This window comes from Nerophis lumbriciformis, linkage group LG06, assembly GCF_033978685.3.
Source record: "Nerophis lumbriciformis linkage group LG06, RoL_Nlum_v2.1, whole genome shotgun sequence".
NCBI classification, from domain to species: Eukaryota; Metazoa; Chordata; class Actinopteri; order Syngnathiformes; family Syngnathidae; genus Nerophis; species Nerophis lumbriciformis.
In genome coordinates this window covers 49023451-49042579 of record NC_084553.2, presented here as the reverse complement: position 1 = coordinate 49042579, position 19129 = coordinate 49023451, and the positions used below count along the sequence as shown (strand labels likewise).

The following is a 19129-nucleotide window of genomic DNA, read 5'->3' as shown; positions in this document are numbered from 1 at the left end:
CTGCAAAGAGAAAGTAAAGGGAAGGCATGACCATGGTTAATCCTTGCGATGCGTTCTATATTTAGATGTAGCCCCCTCTCTCCCAATCACTACCCACTCACTCTCTTACTTGAGTCCATTGCTTATTTCGTATTCCTTTGGCGGACATTTTTGTCTTTGTGGTTGTTTGTTGAATTTGTTTTCCTGGGAGAGAAAAGGCAGGTTTAAAAACAATAAGCAAGTCAAATGAACGATGTGGAGGACGATTGACTTACATCGGTCCTACTGGTTCGTCATCTTTCACAAGGCAGGAGATGGAAAACACAATAGTGGAGGGAAATGTCAGTCAAAGGTTAAAATATATATATATATATTTTTACAACTGCCTATAGTGGAACCTTCAGAGTCAAATCACAAACCGCTATCAAAAACCATTGTTCTCATAGAACATTTTGCAAAATATATTTTCTTGTTAACCGTTTATAAAAGACAACCCTTCTTTCTCAAGAACTGTTTTTAGAAATAACAAGTTGGATGAATGGATGGTTAAAGGGGAACATTATCACTAGACCTATGTAAGCGTCAATATATACCTTGATGTTGCAGAAAAAAGACCATATATTTTTTTAGCCGATTTCCGAGCTCTAAATGGGTGAATTTTGGCAAATTAAACGCCTTTCTTATATTCGCTCTCGGAGCAATGATGTCACATCGGGAAGCAATCCGCCATTTTCTCAAACACCGAGTCAAATCAGCTCTGTTATTTTCCGTTTTTTTCGACTGTTTTCCGTACCTTGGAGACATCATGCCTCGTCGGTGTGTTGTCGGAGGGTGTAACAACACGAACAGGGACGGATTCAAGTTGCACCAGTGGCAAGAAATTGGACGTTTGTTCCGCACACTTTACCGACGAAAGCTATGCTACGACAGAGATGGCAAGAATGTGTGGATATCCTGCGACACTCAAAGCAGATGCATTTCCAACGATAAAGTCAAAGAAATCTGCCGCCAGACCCCCATTGAATCTGCCGTACTGTGTGAGCAATTCAGGGACAAAGGACCTCGGTAGCACGGCAAGCAATGGCGGCAGTTTGTTCCCGCAGACGAGCGAGCTAAACCCTCTGGATGTCTTGGCTCACACCGTCCCTTATGCCACCAAAGATGATCAAGAGAAGAATATCGACCCTAGCTTCCCTGGCCTGCTGACATCAACTCCAAAACTGGACAGATCAGCTTTCAGGAAAAGAGCGCGGATGAGGGTATGTCTACAGAATATATTAATTGATGAAAATTGGGCTGTCTGCACTCTCAAAGTGCATGTTGTTGCCAAATGTATTTCATATGCTGTAAACCTAGTTCATAGTTGTTAGTTTCCTTTAATTCCAAACAAACACATACCAATCGTTGGTTAGAAGGCGATCGCCGAATTCGTCCTCGCTTTCTCCCGTGTCGCTGGCTGTCTTGTCGTTTTCGTCGGTTTCGCTTGCATACGTTTCAAACCGATATGGCTCAATAGCTTCAGTTTCTTCTTCAATTTCGTTTTCGCTACCTGCCTCCACACTACAACCATCCGTTTCAATACATGCGTAATCTGTTGAATTGCTTAAGCCGCTGAAATCCGAGTCTGAATCCGAGCTAATGTCGCTACAGCTTGCTGTTCTTTCCGCCATGTTTGTTTGTATTCACTATGTGACGTCACAGGAAAATGGACGGGTGTTTATAACGATAGTTAAAATCAGGCACTTTGAAGCTTTTTTTAGGGATATTGCGTGATGGGTAAAATTTTGAAAAAAAATTCGAAAAATATAATAAGCCACTGGGAACTAATTTTTAATGGTTTTAACCCTTCTGAAATTGTGATAATGTTCCCCTTTAAAGACAATCATGGACATTAGCTGTTCGACAATTGTTTGATGACCGCTTCATTGATCCCCAGTAGCTTAGTGGTGTGGGTGTGTGTGACAGGAAGAAAAGCTCTGACTCTCGAGGGGAGAAGTCACACAGTGTTAATTTGCATTTAGTGTGATGTCCCTACCTAAAGTACTGAGTACACATTGACGTTTCATGGTAAAAGTACACAGGTTTTAGAGTGTACAAAGTGTTTTAAGAGCGTAGGAATTGTTTATAAGTGTGTGTGAAAGCTGTGTGGAGTGCTTAAAAAGACTTAAAATGCATATAATATTCATAAAAATCATGCAATGATTGATTCTGTACAAACAAAAATACCAAACAAAATACCTAAAGAAGCTTTTGCAACCTTGCATGCATGAGCTATGTGGTCACCCAATGATGGCAATTTTGCAAAGTTGAGCTACTAATGTGAGCAATCATTGAATGTGTATTTCGCCGTAACAAACAACACGACTGCAGATTGAAAGTTGCTTCTATTGGTCTGCCGTTGTGTATGTGCAGGCGCTCCCGGCATATATACGTGTGGACCAGAGCGGTGAATGACAAGCCCGAATAGCAGAAAAATCCCTCCAACCGACAAGCAATTTGTATTCAATATAATTAGTAATTGTGAAAAATGTACATGTTCTGTTAAGCCACTAATGGTAATATGAACTAGCTGGGGGTGTTTAAAAATAAAATGTTGAGCTACTTGCAAACAGCCCCATTAAATGTCCTTTATTTGGGTCATTATGGTAATTAGTGAGCTCAAACTGTAATGACTATGAAACTGTTAATTACTGTAAAGGAAACATTTTAAGCATAGTTTTGGCATTCCTAACTGCCATACTTAATAAAGATATACATATATTACAATATATATATACACACACACAGTTGTTTACTTATAAAGATGACTGACTAGGGCTGGGCGATTATATGATCGTAATTATTGATCGCGATTGATTTGAGTTTGATCACGGTCATCGGCTGTTGGCATATTTCCTCGATTTTTGTGAAAGTGTTTGTGTATGTGCGCGACCTCCTGTTCCACCCCGCGAAATTCAGGCTTGTCACAACGAAATTGATGTCCAATCAGTGTTATACTTCTTCCCCTTACACAGCTTGGAAGTGCAAAATAAAGAAATATGACTAACACGAGCATACAAGTTGAAACAACATTTGGAAGGAGCAGCGGCCTTAGCGGCAGGCTTTAGTTTCACTATTTGCTGCAGCTCACCAGTAATGCTGCCCCGGATGGGGACTTGCAGGCACTCACAAGAGGTTTTTTTTTAGTCCCGAGAATAAACACACCTACTAATTTAACCCAAAAAAGGCATTTTATGTCTAAATATTTTTCAAACAGACTTTGTATGTCTGCAAAGATCCAAGTCCTCTAATAGAACATGTACTAAAAAACTGCATACAATTATTTTTGAGTTTGAAGATAAAAAGAAACATTTTGTTCCTGCAAGAAGCATTCAATTAGTTTTGTGTTGGTACACGTTATTTTACAGTACCTCAAATTCAAACTTCACTTTAATGTAATTTTATTCAATACACAGTGCAGGCCAAAAGTTGGGACATGCCTTCTCATTCAATGCGTTTTCTTTATTTTCATGACTATTTACATTGTAGATTGTCACTGAAGGCATCAAAACTATGAATGTACACATGGGGAGTTATGTCCTTAACAAAAAAAAGGTGAAATAACTGAAAGCGTGTTTTATAGTCTAGTTTCTTCAAAATAGCCACCCTTTGATTACTTTTTCGCACACTCTTGGCATTCTCTCGATGACCTTCAAGAGATAGTTACCTGAAATGGTTTTCACTTCACAGGTGTGCTTGAAGCTCATCAAGAGAATGTCAAGAGTGTGCAAAAACAATAAACAGAGCAAAGGGTGGATATTTTGAAGAAATATAAAACATGTTTTCAGGTTCTTTCACCTTCTTTTGACAGTTCATCCTTAGACTGTCAGTAGAATAAGGTTTAGTATTTTATTATGGACTTTTAAGTGACATTGTTTCAGACTGATTGTAATTCTATCACATTAGTGTGTGAATGCCATGTGTCATGTAAAGTGCTTTAGATACACTAAAGCGCTATATAAACACAGACCATTTACCATTTTTACTTCGGGGGGCATTCGACTCTGGAGGTTCCACTGCAGCCATGTCACTGAACAAAACGCCTTAAAGACACTCCAGGGTTGATCTAAATAGGCCACAAAATCCTTCAAGCTTGAACGTTTGCAGGGAGAACAGATTGCTTTGAATCGCTGGTGTGATTAGTTGCTGGTGATAAGAACTGACATAGAAGTCAACTGTGCACAGACTTTGTTCAAATTGAAAGACGCTAACCGACACAATTATGAAGAATATATTTATAAAATTAGAAGCCACACACGTGCAAGCGCTAAAAAATGGCCTAGCAATGACATTCTGTTTGAATAGTGGAGTTTGACAACACTGCAACGGACCCTTTAAACCACCACAAGTCTAATTTGATCTCGTTGGCCAAATGAATCTCACGGGGTTGCTATTCATCGTCAGATTGAGCATATGTGTAGGAGGCTTGCAGATGGCTTATTTCAAACTCCCTTTTAATTACAACCAGCAAGATCACAGTCATTTTGAAAGGGCTACCAAAAAATAAATATAATACACAGATGAGATATTGTGACCGATTTGGCATAAAAATACAGATTTTTTATTTTTTTGATGTATGATTTTCTCTGCATTTACCACTGATTGTAATTCCGCTCAATGAATGGCTCAAAACTACTCATATACACTATGTTGCCAAAAGTATTTGGCCATGCATCCAAATGATCAGAATCAGGTGTGCTAATCACTTGGCCCGGCCACAGGTGTATAAAATCATGGAGACTGTTTCTACAAACATTTGTGAAAGAATGGGCCGCTCTCAGTGATTTCCAGCGTGGAACTGTCATAGGATGCCACCTGTGCAACAAATCCAGTAGGGCAATTTCCTCGCTCCTAAAAATTCCAAAGTCAACTTTATTTTAAGAAACTGGAAGAGTTTGGGAACAACAGCAACTCAGCCACCAAGTGGTAGGCCACGTAAACTGACAGAGTTGCTACAGAGCTCCAAACTTCATGTGACCTTCCAATTAGCCCACGTACAGTACGCAGAGAGCTTCATGGCCGAGCAGCTGTATCTAAGCAATACATCACCAAGTCCAATGCAAAGCGTCGGATGCAGTGGTGTAAAGCACGTCACCACTGGACTCTAGAGCAGTGGAGTGATGAATCACACTTTTTCATCTGGCAATTTGATGGACAAGTCTGGGTTTGGAGGTCGCCAGGAGAACGGTACATTTCGGACTGCATTGTGTCGAGTGTGAAATTTGGTGGAGGAGGCTTTAGGATGTGGGGTTCTTTCTCAAGAGTTGGGCTTGGCCCCTTAGTGAAAGTGAAAGGAACTCTGAATGCTCCAGGATACCAAAACATTTTGGGCAATTCCATGCTCCCAACCTTGTGGGAACAGTTTGTTTGGAGCGGGCCCCTTCCTCTTCCAACATGACTGTGCACCAGTGCACAAAGCAAGGTCCATAAAGACATGGATGAGACAGTCTGGTGTAGATGAACTTGACTGGCCTGCACAGAGTCCTGACCTGAACCTGATAGAACACTTTTGTGATGAATTAGTACGGAGACTGAGAGCCAGGCCTTCTCGACCAACATCAGTGTGTGACCTCACTAATGCGCTTTTGGAAGAATGGTGGAAAATTCCTATAAACGCACTCTGCAACCTTGTGGACAGCCTTCCCAGAAGAGTTGAAGCTGTAATAGCTGCAAAAGTTGGACCGAAAACATATTGAACCCTATGGGTTAGGAATGGGATGGAACTCAAGTTCATATGTGAGTCAAGGTCAAATAATTTTGTCAATATAGTGGATTTTGAATAAAAGATAAACATTTTGTCAACATCACATTGAGAAGCACGTGAACAGGAGTAGAACTAAGCGGTTTGGTCCAATTATCTGAAGACTGATGAATGGATAAACGGCTTGTTTGGCTCTGTGTGATCCTGAAAACTCGACAGTGCCAAAAATCATGGATTGAAATCAGATACTACTTTGATGCAACTGGCACATGCGCATTGCCGTTGTGCAATGCAAAATAAATCTTAAAAATTGCTCGATCGTTATTGTTCCCCAAAGAAAATGAATGAAATGTAGTCATATACCCGTGTCTCGTATCGAACCGTACCCCTTGGTGGAAACAAGACATCAACATTTACACCTCTTGACCAGGGCTTCACAGATAAAAAATTTAATTTTCCAGTCCCAGTCAGTTATCTTCCATGCAGTTCCGGTAGATAGGAAGCGTTAGCGGCATTCCATGACGTTAATATGAAGCAGAGTATGGCAGATATATTGTTAGTCATGATACATGGTGCTGAGATCGATTGCCTGTCTGCATATGCCGCTCTTTTCACGCCTCCTATGCGTACGCCACACAAGCTGTGTTTACCACACTGCCTCTGCAAGCACATGACAAACAACAGATTTTTACTGTGCGAGAGTGCCCACTCGACTGATGGAGCAACCTTAGAAGGTCTCCCAAATTTGCACCACGGATCACACAGCAAAAGTCTGCAATGCAAGCGACTAGATGCCAAACACAGGGTTAGAGAAGTGAGCCTCTGCCTCGGAGCCCTGCACTGTGGAGCATGAAGTGTTCCAATACAGCGGGGGGAAAAAAAATCATAACGTGCGCGCTGACGGGGGCCAAAACCGGCGGGAATCCACGTTTCTAAAAGGGGATTTTAGAGAGGCTGTGCCTCGTGAGCTGAGAGTCCTCACTGCTGATTTGAATGGCATAAACATAGCAAATATAATCCACGTTAATCGCTTCATTTTTATCATAGATGAAACCAACGGGAGGACGTGCACACAGTTTATTTGTGCCCTGCGCATGTTCTTCTGCACGCAAGTGTTTTATCGACTATATTTCCCTTTGTTGTGTGTCCCAAGAGTGTAACCGATGGTTGTTAACCACTCATTATTTTCAGAGAAGAAAGTACAATACTTTTTTTTATCTAAAATAGATCAGAAATTGCATTGATTGTGGTTGCTATCATTTGTTCATCAAGTATGTAGACTTATTTTACACTTTGTGCAGCTGAGGGACAAGCGGTAGAAAATGGATGGATGGATGGATGTTCCTCGCGGCATACAATTGAAAGAATGTTGGCACACACTGCGTATGTTGAGGTGACTTTTGTTTAGTTAAAGGCCTACTGAAACTTACTACTACCGACCACGCAGTCTGATAGTTTATATATCAATGATGAAATCTTAACATTGTAACATGCCAATAGCTTACTAAAGTGCAATTTTAAATTTTGCGCGAAATATCCTGCTGAAAACGTCTCGGTATGATGACGCCTGCGCGTGACGTCACGGATTGTAGAGGACATTTTGGGACAGCATGGTGGCTAGCTATTAAGTCGTCTGTTTTTATCGCAAAATTCCACAGTATTCTGGACATCTGTGTTGGTGAATCTTTTGCAATTTGTTCAATGAACAATGGAGACAGCAAAGAAGAAATCTGTAGGTGGGAAGCGGTGTATTGCGGCCGACTGCAGCAACACAAACACAGCCGGTGTTTCATTGTTTACATTCCCGAAAGATGACAGTCAAGCTTTACCATTGGCCTGTGGAGAACTGGGACAACAGAGACTCTTACCAGGAGGACTTTGAGTTGGATACGCAGACACGGTACCGTGAGTACGCATGCAGCTGCGGCTTCCAAACATTTGATCGCTTGCCCGTACATACGTGCCGCTATGTGCATGTCACGTACGTAACTTTGGGGAAATATATGTGCTGTATTAACTTTGGGGAGGTGAACGGTACTTTGGGCTGTGGGTGCAGGTGTTTGAGTTGTATTGGCGGGTTATATGGACGGGAGGGGGGAGGTGTTTGTTATGCGGGATTAATTTGTGGCATATTAAATACAAGCCTGGTTGTGTTGTGGCTAATAGAGTCTTGTGTTTATTTACTGTTTTAGTCATTCCCAGCTGAATATCAGGTCCCACCCGCCTCTCACAGCATCTTCCCTATCTGAATCGCTCCCACTGCCCTCTAGTCCTTCACTGTCACTTTCCTCATCCACAAATCTTTCATCCTCGCTCAAATTAATGGGTAAATTGTCGCTTTCTCGGTCCGAATCGCTCTCGCTGCTGGTGGTCATGATTGTAAACAATGTGCAGATGTGAGGAGCTCCACAACCTGTGACATATCGTCTGCTACTTCCGGTACAGGCAAGGCTTTTTTATCAGCGACCAAAAGTTGCAAACTTTATCGTCGATGTTCTCTACTAAATCCTTTCAGCAAAAATATGGCAATATCACGAAATGATCAAGTATGACACATAGAATGGACCTGCTATCCCCGTTTAAATAAGAAAATCGCATTTCAGTAGGCCTTTAAGAATGTAGTTGCACTGCCTGACCCAAGGATATAAGCACATATCAAACTAATCCGTTGAGCATGGAAAAACATTTTCCAATCTAATACAATGGAACCTCTAAAGCAGGCGTGTCAAACTCGTTTTCATTGAGGGCCGCATCACAGTTATGGTTGCCGTCAGAGGGCCGATTTTAACAGTGATTAATATAAAGTATGAATATAAATGTGGATCTATAAAACATGTATAAATTGTCTATATATTTGATATGTCTTTTTTTATGTACGCTGTACACAACAAAATATTTAGATTGGACTGTTAAAAACTGGCAGCTCAGTCGCCACAATTTTAGCGTAATGTTTGCAGTTCTTTATTTTTTTACAGCATATAAAATAAATAAATACATATAATTAAATTAAATGGAATGGAAAAACTGTTTTTTTTACGGAGAAATTCGTGCTAGTTATTTATACTGTAAAATCTACGGTTGTGTTTTTATAGTGTATTAATACTCTATATTGAATAATAATAATAAAAAAATGTACTGTAAAACTTTCACATGAACAATTTGTTGGATCGAAATCATAAGTCAAGCATTTATCTTTATTTGAACAAAAACATTGTTTTTTTTCACCACTGATATAATATTTTGTTTGAATATTAGAGATGATTAAAGTGTAAACATATGTAATTGCACACGGTACATTTATTTTTGTGATACATTTGTTAAAAAAAATATAAGGTACTTTATTAACACATTATCTACACCCACACATATATGGAGTGGCAGTCCAGATCTGGCTCCCGGGCCTTGAGTTTGACACCTGTGCTCTAAAGGCAAACAAATCATCCGCACCAAAACGAGGTCAATTTGTTCGGATCACAAAACCCATTTTTCCCGTGGAAAATAATAGAAATTGAAATATTTAGTTGCCATCATAAAAGTTTGATTAACTCTACAGGCACATTTTTCATTAGAACATTTAGCATTAATAATGGCCTATTGAGTTGTTAATAACAAAATGCATTATGCATAGGTGAGGCGCTGCACAGATGCATCCCACACATGGCAGTTTTAAACATTGTCAAGTGTAAAAATAAGTTAAGCATTGGAACGGGTAAAAGTAACAAAAACACTGCCCAAACACTAAGACTATTCATTTCTAAATCACGATACCTTATTCTAAATCGATTCATCATTTTCAAAAATCAATAAAAATGTTTTTTTTCTTTTGGAAATCAATTCTTAAAAATATTTTATATATATATATATATATTTTTATTATATATATATATATATATTAGGCATATTCTCTCTGCGAGCTTTTGTAACCTGTTTTTGAAACGGATCAATTCAAACTTTTATAGGACTCGGCGATATGGCAGAAAACTGTATCATAATTTTAGTTTTTTATGTTGATCGATATTGATTATTATTTATATTTTTTTAAGACCTACGGAAAATATGGCTCAGGAGAAAAATACATGAAATGTTAACATTGTTATTGCAAATGTCACCTTCCTCTATTTATAATCCCCTCTGCCATCAAGGCAGAAAGGAGAGAAAATGTCAACACAACCATAAAAAACACTCAAGGTTAACAACATTCTAAAATCACAATTAACACTTAAGTTAACAATAACCTCTTCAAATTAAAGTGTGACAAAATAGTGCAAAGTGTGAAAATGTAAACATGAACTTAAAAAAAACTATTTTCTGAAGGTTTACTGCCAATAAGTTACGTGGTCTGTGTAACATTTAATTTGGTCTGTTATTCTTATTTAAGTATGGAAATTAATTTATGTCCTGTAGTAATTATTATTAAAAATATTATTGGACCAAATAATTTTTTTTAAGTAGCTCTTTTGTAAAATTTGGTATTTAAGTTTTTTAAAACAGTCCTGCACTTAAGTTCCTGCATATTGTTTCTGTACATCCGAATAGGGAACGGACATGGGTTAAAAAGAAAAGATGAGCGTGGCGAAAGACTACGGCCCGTTCGAAAAAAATACAAAACATTGCACTCCCGTTGAGGGCACTTCCTGTTTTAGCGAGAAATAATTAACTGATTTTTTACTTTCTCTTCTCACTCCATGCAGAGAATCAACAGCGAGACGGCAACCAAACTTGAATTGGAAGAATTGTGTTGAATCGAGAATCGTCACACAAAGAATCAGAGTCAAATCGTGAGTAGTTGTGAGATTCAAATCCCGATTCACTTTTGATACGATAAGTGACGACGCTAGAGTCAATTTGCTTTCGATGCAAGTCTGCTTCCCAAAACCCAAAATAATGCAAAACACAAAAATGCTTCTGGGCATTAGAGGTTCCACTGTACATCAAGGACTACTTTTAGGCAGAAATGTGTGAATGTTGCAACCAATCTAGTATATTATCTACTGTGCAGTATACAAATGATATACAGTCGTGGTCAAAAGTTTACATACACTTGTAAAGAACATAATGTCATGGCTGTCTTCAGTTTACAATCATTTCTACAACTCTTATTTTTTTGTGATAGAGTGATTGGAGCACATACTTGTTGGTCACAAAAAACATTCCTGAAGTTTGGTTCTTTTATGAATTTATTATGGGTCTACTGAAAATGTGACCAAATCTGCTGGGTCAAAAGTATACATACAGCAATGTTAATATTTGCTTACATGTCCCTTGGCAAGTTTCACTGCAATAAGGCGCTTTTGGTAGCCATCCACAAGCTTCTGGTTGAATTTTTGACCACTCCTCTTGACAAAATTGGTGCAGTTCAGCTAAATGTGTTGGTTTTCTGACATGGACTTGTTTCTTCAGCATTGTCCACACGTTTAAGTCAGGACTTTGGGAAGGTCATTCTAAAACAGAGGTGCCCACACGTTTTCTGCAGGAGAGCTACTTTTCAATTGATCAAGTCGTGGGGATCTACCTCATTCATATATATAATTTATATTTACTTATTTATGAAAGATATGTTTTTGTTAACAAGTTAAAGGTGTTTAATGATAACATATAGTTAATATTGTTAATAAATTAAAGGTGTTTAATGATAATACAATAATGTTTAATACATATAATACACATCACATGGACAAAGATAAGACCTTCTGGAGGAAAGTTCTGTGGTCAGATTAAACAAAAATGTTGCTTGTTTGGCCACAATACCCAGCAATATGTTTGGAGGAGAAAAGGTGAGGCCTTTAATCCCAGGAACAACATTCCTACCATCAAGCATGGTGGTGGTAGTATTATGCTCTGGGCCTGTTTTGCTGCCAATGGAACTGGTGCTTTACAGAGAGTAAATGTAAACAACGAAAAAGGAGGATTACCTCCAAATTCTTCAGGAAAACCTAAAATCATCAGCCCAGATGTTGGGTCTTGGGCACAGTTGGGTGTTCCAACAGGACAAAGACCCCAAACACAAAGGAATGGCTAAATCAGGCTAGAATTTAGGTTTTAGAATGGCCTTCCCAAAGTCCTGACTTAAACGTGTGGACAATGCTGAAGAAACAAGTCCATGTCAGAAAACCAACACATTTAGCTGAACTGCACCAATTTTGTCAAAAGGAGTGGTCAAAAATTCAAGCAGAAGCTTGCCAGAAGCTTGTGGATGGCTACCAAAAGTGCCGTATTGCAGTGAAACTTGCCAAGGGACCAAATATTAACATTGCCGTATGGATATTTTTGACCCAGCAGATTTGGTCACATTTTCAGTAGACCCATAATAAATTCATAAAAGAACCAAACTTCATGAATGTTTTTTGTGACCAACGAGTATGTGCTCCAATCACAAAAAAATAAGAGTTGTAGAAATGATTGTAAACTGAAGACAGCCATGACATTATGTTCTTTACAAGTGTATGTCAACTTTTGACCACGACTGTAATTTGAAATCTGTATCGCTCATGAAATGATGAAAACTCATCGCCAATAGGATAATAAGCACAGTACAAAAGGGGAATATTCCAAGTCTGAATAAACTACAGCTATTTAATATTCCTTGCACATTTGCCTGAGTCAATCTTCATTGTTTGGTTTAAAGCAACACAAGCAAGATGTACCCTCAAGCTTTGTTTGGGCTGTATTAACAGTGTTTAGTCGCCCTATTGTAATCCAAAATGACAGCAGGGTCCGTCGCGGTTGTGTTTTGTGTAATGGCACAGCAGTCGTCGGGTGAATTTGGAAGACGATAAAGTCACATTAGTAAAGGTTAGACCAAACCTTTGTTGACTGGGGAATGCCTTTGGGCTTTCGAGACATTTTCAACGAGTCACGTTCTTCTTTTGTATGTGGGCTGCACCGAAAACATAAGGCCGTTTGAAAGGCCCACAAAGGGCGTAAATCTAAATAATTATAGAAATATACCAACATTTTTTTTTACTTTGATTTGGATGAAGCCCGCCTAACAGTTGCTTGAAGCTCTTTGCTGCGGGGCTGAGGATGCTAATATGAAGTTTTGTTCGCAGGCGTTGTTTACCTTCCCGTTTAAAGTGTGTCCGCCCACGCTCGTGTGATGGTGTAACACAGAAGGCTTAGAATTTATTGCTAGGGGAGTCATGCTAAGCACAAACACCGCGCTTGTTTTATGTTTGTCGCTGCTGAAAACACCTAATCTAATATTAAATATTTTAAGTACATACCGAATTTACCCGTAACCATGGAAATGGGCCAAATAGGGCTTTTGTTTTAGAAAGGGTAACATAATCCACATTTATTATGGGGCAGGGAGGCAATGGACATTGTCAAAACAACTGATGGGACAAAATCTCTAAAACCATGCAGAATCTCTCACTTACCACCCATTTAGATTATGGCGTCGTTTGGAAAGTGAGGGGAGGGGAAAGAATAGTGACCAATTCAGTTATATATCTTGTGTTATGTACAGTATACTTATGAACACTATTGATACTGTTGCTGTCTGTCAAAAGCAAAGACTCTTCAAAAGGTTAGGCATCCTATTGTGTACCTATGGCAGGGGTCGGCAACCCGCGGCTCTAGAGCCGCATGCGGCTCTTTAGCCGCAGTTTAAAAAGCTCTCTGGAGCTTTTTCAAAAATGTATGAAAAATGGAAAAAGATGAGAGGAAAAAAATATATTTTTTGTTTTAATATGGTTTCTGTAGGAGGACAAACATGACACAAACCTCCCTAATTGTTATAAATCCCACTGTTTATATTAAACCTGCGTCACTGATTCGAGTATTTGGCGAGCGCCGTTTTGTCCTACTAATTATGGCGGTCCTTGAACTCACCGTAGTTTGTTTACATGTATAACTTTCTCCGACTTTCTAGGACGTGTTTTATGCCACTTCTTTTTCTGTCTCATTTTGTCCACCAAACTTTTAAGGTTGTGCATGAATGCACAAAGGTGAGTTTTGTTGATGTTATTGACTTGTGTGGAGTGCTAATCAGACATATTTGGTCACTGCATGACTGCAAGCTAATTGATGCTAACATGCTATTTAGGCTAGCTATATGTACATATTGTTCATATACATCATTATGCCTCATTTGTAGCTATATTTGAGGTCATTTAGTTTCCTTTAAGTCCTCTTAATTCAATTTATATCTCATGACACACTATCTGTATGTAATATGGCTTTTAATTTTTTGCGGCTCAAGACAGATTTGTTTTTGTATTTTTGGTCCAATATGGCTCTTTCAACATTTTGGGTTGCCGACCCCTGACCTATGGGAATACGTAAAGGTCATATTTGCATGTATGCATCCAAAATTTCCCCTTAGCCACATCAGTTTTCTGTTCTGACCACAACAGATAGTTAAGTTTCTTTGGGTGGGACAAACTATCAATATCACCTTATCTTTATCTCTCATGGTACAGTATTGATACATTGACACTAGCTTAGGATACTGATAAGTTAAAAATGTTTTATATGTAGTCGAGGTTTATGTGGTTTATTCGTTATACAGTGCTCAATACCGGGGTAGAGCGGAATATACGTTATATTTATGTTTCGCAGAGAAAACGGCGAAACAGGCTTGTCGGGATGAAATAGCCTTTGTGTTTTTTCCTGACCTAACGTGTATTTTTTTATATACCGTATTTTTCGGAGTATAAGTCGCTCCGGAGTATAAGTCGCACCGGCCGAAAATGCATAATAAAGAAGGAAAAAAACATATATAAGTCGCATTTTTGGGGGACATTTATTTGATAAAACCCAACACCAAGAATAGACATTTGAAAGGCAATTTAAAATAAATAAAGAATAGTGAATGAAAGGCTGAATAAGTGTGACGCATAAATAACCAACTGAGAACGTGCCTGGTATGTTAAGGTAACATATTATGGTAAGAGTCATTCAAATAACTATAACATATAGAACATGCTATACGTTTACCAAACAATCTGTCACTCCTAATCTCTAAATCCCATGAAATCTTATACGTCTAGTCTCTTACGTGAATGAGCTAAATAATATTATTTGATATTTTATGGTAATGTCTTAATAATTTCACACATAAGTCGCTCCTGAGTACAAGTCGCACCCCCGGCCAAACTATGAAAAAAAACTGCGACTTATAGTCCGAAAAATACGTTACGTGTTTTAATAAGTAATTTTTTTTAACTTTTGGTTTCTCCTGTAATTGCTGCAAAAAATATTAAGTGGGTAAATTTAGCGTTGACGTTTTAACCAAAGCTGAGTACGAGAGGTGAAACGGTATAAAAATTGTGGATTACCATTATCAACAACAATATTTGTCCTATGTTATTGTGCAGAATTGTTGACATTATGCAGACCCTTTAACCGCAGTACTTTATTTGCATTCAGCCATGTTTCATAATAGCAAACATAAACAACATATAACTACAACACATAGTCTTTTTATTATAATTAAGTACTGTACATATAGGTGACATAATTAATTGTGAGTTAAAAAACAGTTTTTTTCTTGCTATCTTATTGTTAAAAGCCAAATAAATAAATAGGAGGGTTGTGGCTTATTGATTCATGCGGTGTCTGAAGCGTCAGTTAAATTTTTAAATAGGAAACATTGATTTTGAACATTTTCATAATAGCAAAGGTAAACAACATAACTATAGCACATATCTGACTTTTTTGTTGTTGTTGTGCAGCGGACTAACCTTTTGATAAGGTGCGAATCATGTTGAAAAGTAACTACGATAATTAGATTTTTAATGACTGTGTATATAAGTAACAATTAATTGAGTGTAAACATGCTGGTTTTGCGCCGTTTTGCATCGCCACCCAAGAGAAATATAAATACAAGACTTGTGGCTTACTTGTTTACTGAAGCATTAGTCGACATGAACATTTAAAATTGTAAACAAACACATTTAACATACATTGTTTGGCGCTAAATTCGACTAATAATTTTCAACGCTCATTGTCGTAAATTAATTTGGTTCTTTTTTGCAAATAAAAACCACAAATACTGACATATTATTGGGACATGCAATTATTAATGTCAGTATGATTAAAAGGTGTATTTTTTTAAATGAAATAATAGCAGTTTTTCCAATTATTTGATATACTTTGAATATTGCTTTGAAAAAAGACAGGTTTTTTTCCGTCCAGTTGCAAAGATATCATGATTTAATATTTTTTAGATTATCACAGTAGCTGTATTGTGATGTCACTACCCTTTTTGGCAAATATATTGTGATTTATTGTGGATAAATATTCCTAATATATTGATAATTGTAAATTTTTTATTGTTATTGTACGCAAATTAATACGATAATATTGTAGGATAATGGTCTGTAATCCCCACCTGATTTATTTTTGCAAACACACATATCGTAAAGTTATCGCACTATAATCTTCAACAAATCCAGTTTATAGTCCGTAACAATCTGCGTTGCCTTACCATCAATAATGTCATCCGGCCTCTTGCGTTTCTCGTATACGACGATGATGACTACGAGAATGATAATTTCGGCGAGGACGCCCAGGAACGGCCAAAGCGGAGCGAGATGGCTTCGCACCCGTACAATGGTGGCCTCGGCAGTGGTCCCGATGGCGTTGGTGGCGTTGCACTCGTACTTTCCAGGATCTGTGTTTATATCCAGGTTTAGGATGCTGAGCTCGGTGTAGTTGTCTCTACTGGTGATGAAGAAGCGTCCAGTAGAGTTGTCGATTTCCTGGAAGTGTGAAAATGCTTAATTAGTCTGTCAAATACACCCTGTATTTAACTTTATCCTCTGAAAACAACTTACCGTTGGGGAAGTTCCATCCAATTTATGCCATGTCCAGATTGGGTGCGGATACCCGACCGACTTGCAGTAAAGCGTTGCATTCTCCCCTTCATTTTTATTTTCACTTCTTTTATGGCCAATGATAGCAGGTTTTGCTTGAATAAAAGGAAATATAAATAATTAACACACTCAGGTAGGAGAACACTGAAGGCATTGTGAGTAAATACGGTAAAGACGAGCAATCAAGTGTCCTGGTTTACAAAATGCAGTGAAAAAGAGACTATTTTTCAGGTTTCCATACAGACTAGGGTTGTGCGGTAAACCGGTATTAGTATAGTACCGCGATACTAATGAATCATATTCGGTACTATACCGCCTCTGAAAAGTACCGGTCCCCTGGTAGACAGAAAAGGGAGAACAGATGTATTTTGGCTTGAAAACTAAAGTTAAAAGGTGAAGTTATAACACTGAAACGCTCTCAGGAAGTGTTTTAGCTACTTCTAAATCACTAATCCTCGCCTCCATGGCAACAACAAAAGTACGTTTCTTACAAGTATCATCCCTGCAGGACGAGGAATAGCTAAACATGCTTCACTATGTCAAAATGTAAACAAACACCATTGGTGGATCTGCACCTAACATCCACTGTAATGATACAAACTATAAGAGCGTATCTAGTCAATATTACTATGATTACATCAATATTTTTTTAGCATCACAACATCTTCTTTCGTTGTATATTGTGTTTATAAACCCAGGAAATATGTCCCTGGACACATGAGGACTTTGAATATGACCAATGTATGATCACGTAACGACTTGGTATCGGATTGATACCTAAATTTGTGGTATCATTCAAAACTAATGTAAAGCATCCAAACAACAGAAGAATAAGTGATTATTAAATTTTAACAGAAGTGTAGATAGAACATGTTAAAACAGAAAATAAGCAGATATTAACAGTAAATGAACAAGTGGATTAATGATTCATTTCCTACCACTTGTCCTTAATAATTTTGACAAAATAATAGAATGATAAATGACACAATATGTTACTGCATATGTCAGCAGTCTAAATTAGGAGTCTTTGTCTGTTTACGTACTACTAAAAGACAAGTTGTCTAGAATGTTCACTATTTTATTCAAGGACAAACTTGCAATAAGAAACATATGTTTAATGTTCAGTACAGCTACTATACGCTGGGGTGCAGTTTCAGGGTGGTTTGGTAGGGTAGCACTCGTCGAAGCGGTGTACAACCCGGAGCTGGAACATGGGCAGGGCAGAGTGGGGGTCTCCCACGGCTTGGACCCGGAGAATATCAGATAATGTGAACAGTTTTTTTTCTAATTGCCGCAATTATGTAGGGTTATAAGTTTCCCCAGTCAGGATGAGTCAAGTTTGCTAAAAACTTTACAAGACTGTCTTTAATGGTTTAATAGGTGTAAAACAGGGGTCTCAGACACGCGGCCCGCGGGCCAAGACATTATTTTGCGGCCCGCACCTTAATATGAAAATGTAATGTTAAAGCGGCCCGCGAGTTTTATATTAATGGCGCTTGACAGCGTCATACTTCCCAACCCTCACGATTTTTCCGCAAGACTCCCGAATTTCAGGGCAACCATTTTCTCAAATGTCTTCACCCAAACAACAATATTAAGGGCGAGCCGTGATGTCATTGCCTTTCGCGCCCTCTACAACCTGTACAAACATGTTGTATTTGGCTTCTGCAGACACACGTAAGTGACTGCAAGACATACTTGATCAAAAGCCACACAGGTCACACTGAGGGTGGCCGTATAAACAAGTTTAACATTGTTACAAATATGTGCCACACTGTGAACCCACACCAAACAAGAATGACAAACACATTTCGGGAGAACATCCGCACCGTAACACAACATAAACATAAACGACGGCAGAGGGGTTAGTGCGTCTGCCTCACAATACGAAGGTCCTGAGTAGTCGTGAGTTCAATCCCGGCCTCAGGATCTTTCTGTGTGGAGTTTGCATGTTCTCCCCGTGACTGCGTGGGTTTCCTCCGGGTACTCCGGCTTCCTCCCACCTCCAAAGACATGCACTTGGGGATAAGTTGATTGGCAACACTAAATTGGCCCTAGTGTGTGAATGTGAGTGTGAATGTTGTCTGTCTATCTGTGTTGGCCCTGCGATGAGGTGGCGACTTGTCCAGGGTGTATCCCGCCTTCCGCCCGATTGTAGCTGAGATAGGCTCTATATAAATATATATATATATATATATATATATATATATATATATATATATATATATATATATATATATATATACACGTTAGGTCAGGAAAAAACATATACATATACTGTATGTATGGATATGTGTATGTATATATACGTATACGTATATACATATACAGTATATATATATATATATATATATGTATATACGTATATATATATAAATATATATACATATACTGTATATATGGATATGTGTATATATATATATATATATGTATATACATATATATGTATATATGTATACATATGCATACCTGCCAACTTTTGAAATCAGAAAAACCTAGTAGCCAGGGTCCAAGGGCCGCAGGCCCCGGTAGGTCCAGGACAAAGTCCGGATGGGGGGTTCAGGCAACGCAAAATGATTATTAGCATTCA

General features: G+C 38.4%; 2 protein-coding genes across 4 annotated transcripts in view; one reads left to right on the top strand and one right to left on the bottom strand.

Moving 5' to 3' along the window:
- LOC133608890 (UDP-glucuronosyltransferase 2B37-like) overlaps positions 1-19129 on the top strand; it is a 696509-nt gene that overhangs the window by 497795 nt on the left and 179585 nt on the right. The gene's annotated exons all lie outside the window — the stretch shown is intronic.
- Positions 1-19129, bottom strand: part of nptnb (neuroplastin b) — a 113663-nt gene that overhangs the window by 1075 nt on the left and 93459 nt on the right. For both annotated transcript variants that reach the window (XM_061964485.2, XM_072913383.1), the window contains 4 exons: positions 16501-16634; positions 16152-16425; positions 255-276; positions 110-183 (listed from right to left, as the gene is read on the bottom strand). In XM_061964485.2, the coding sequence (XP_061820469.2) occupies positions 123-183; positions 255-276; positions 16152-16425; positions 16501-16634 (491 nt within the window). In that variant the 3' untranslated portion in view covers positions 110-122. The remainder of the gene's footprint in view (positions 1-109; positions 184-254; positions 277-16151; positions 16426-16500; positions 16635-19129) is intronic.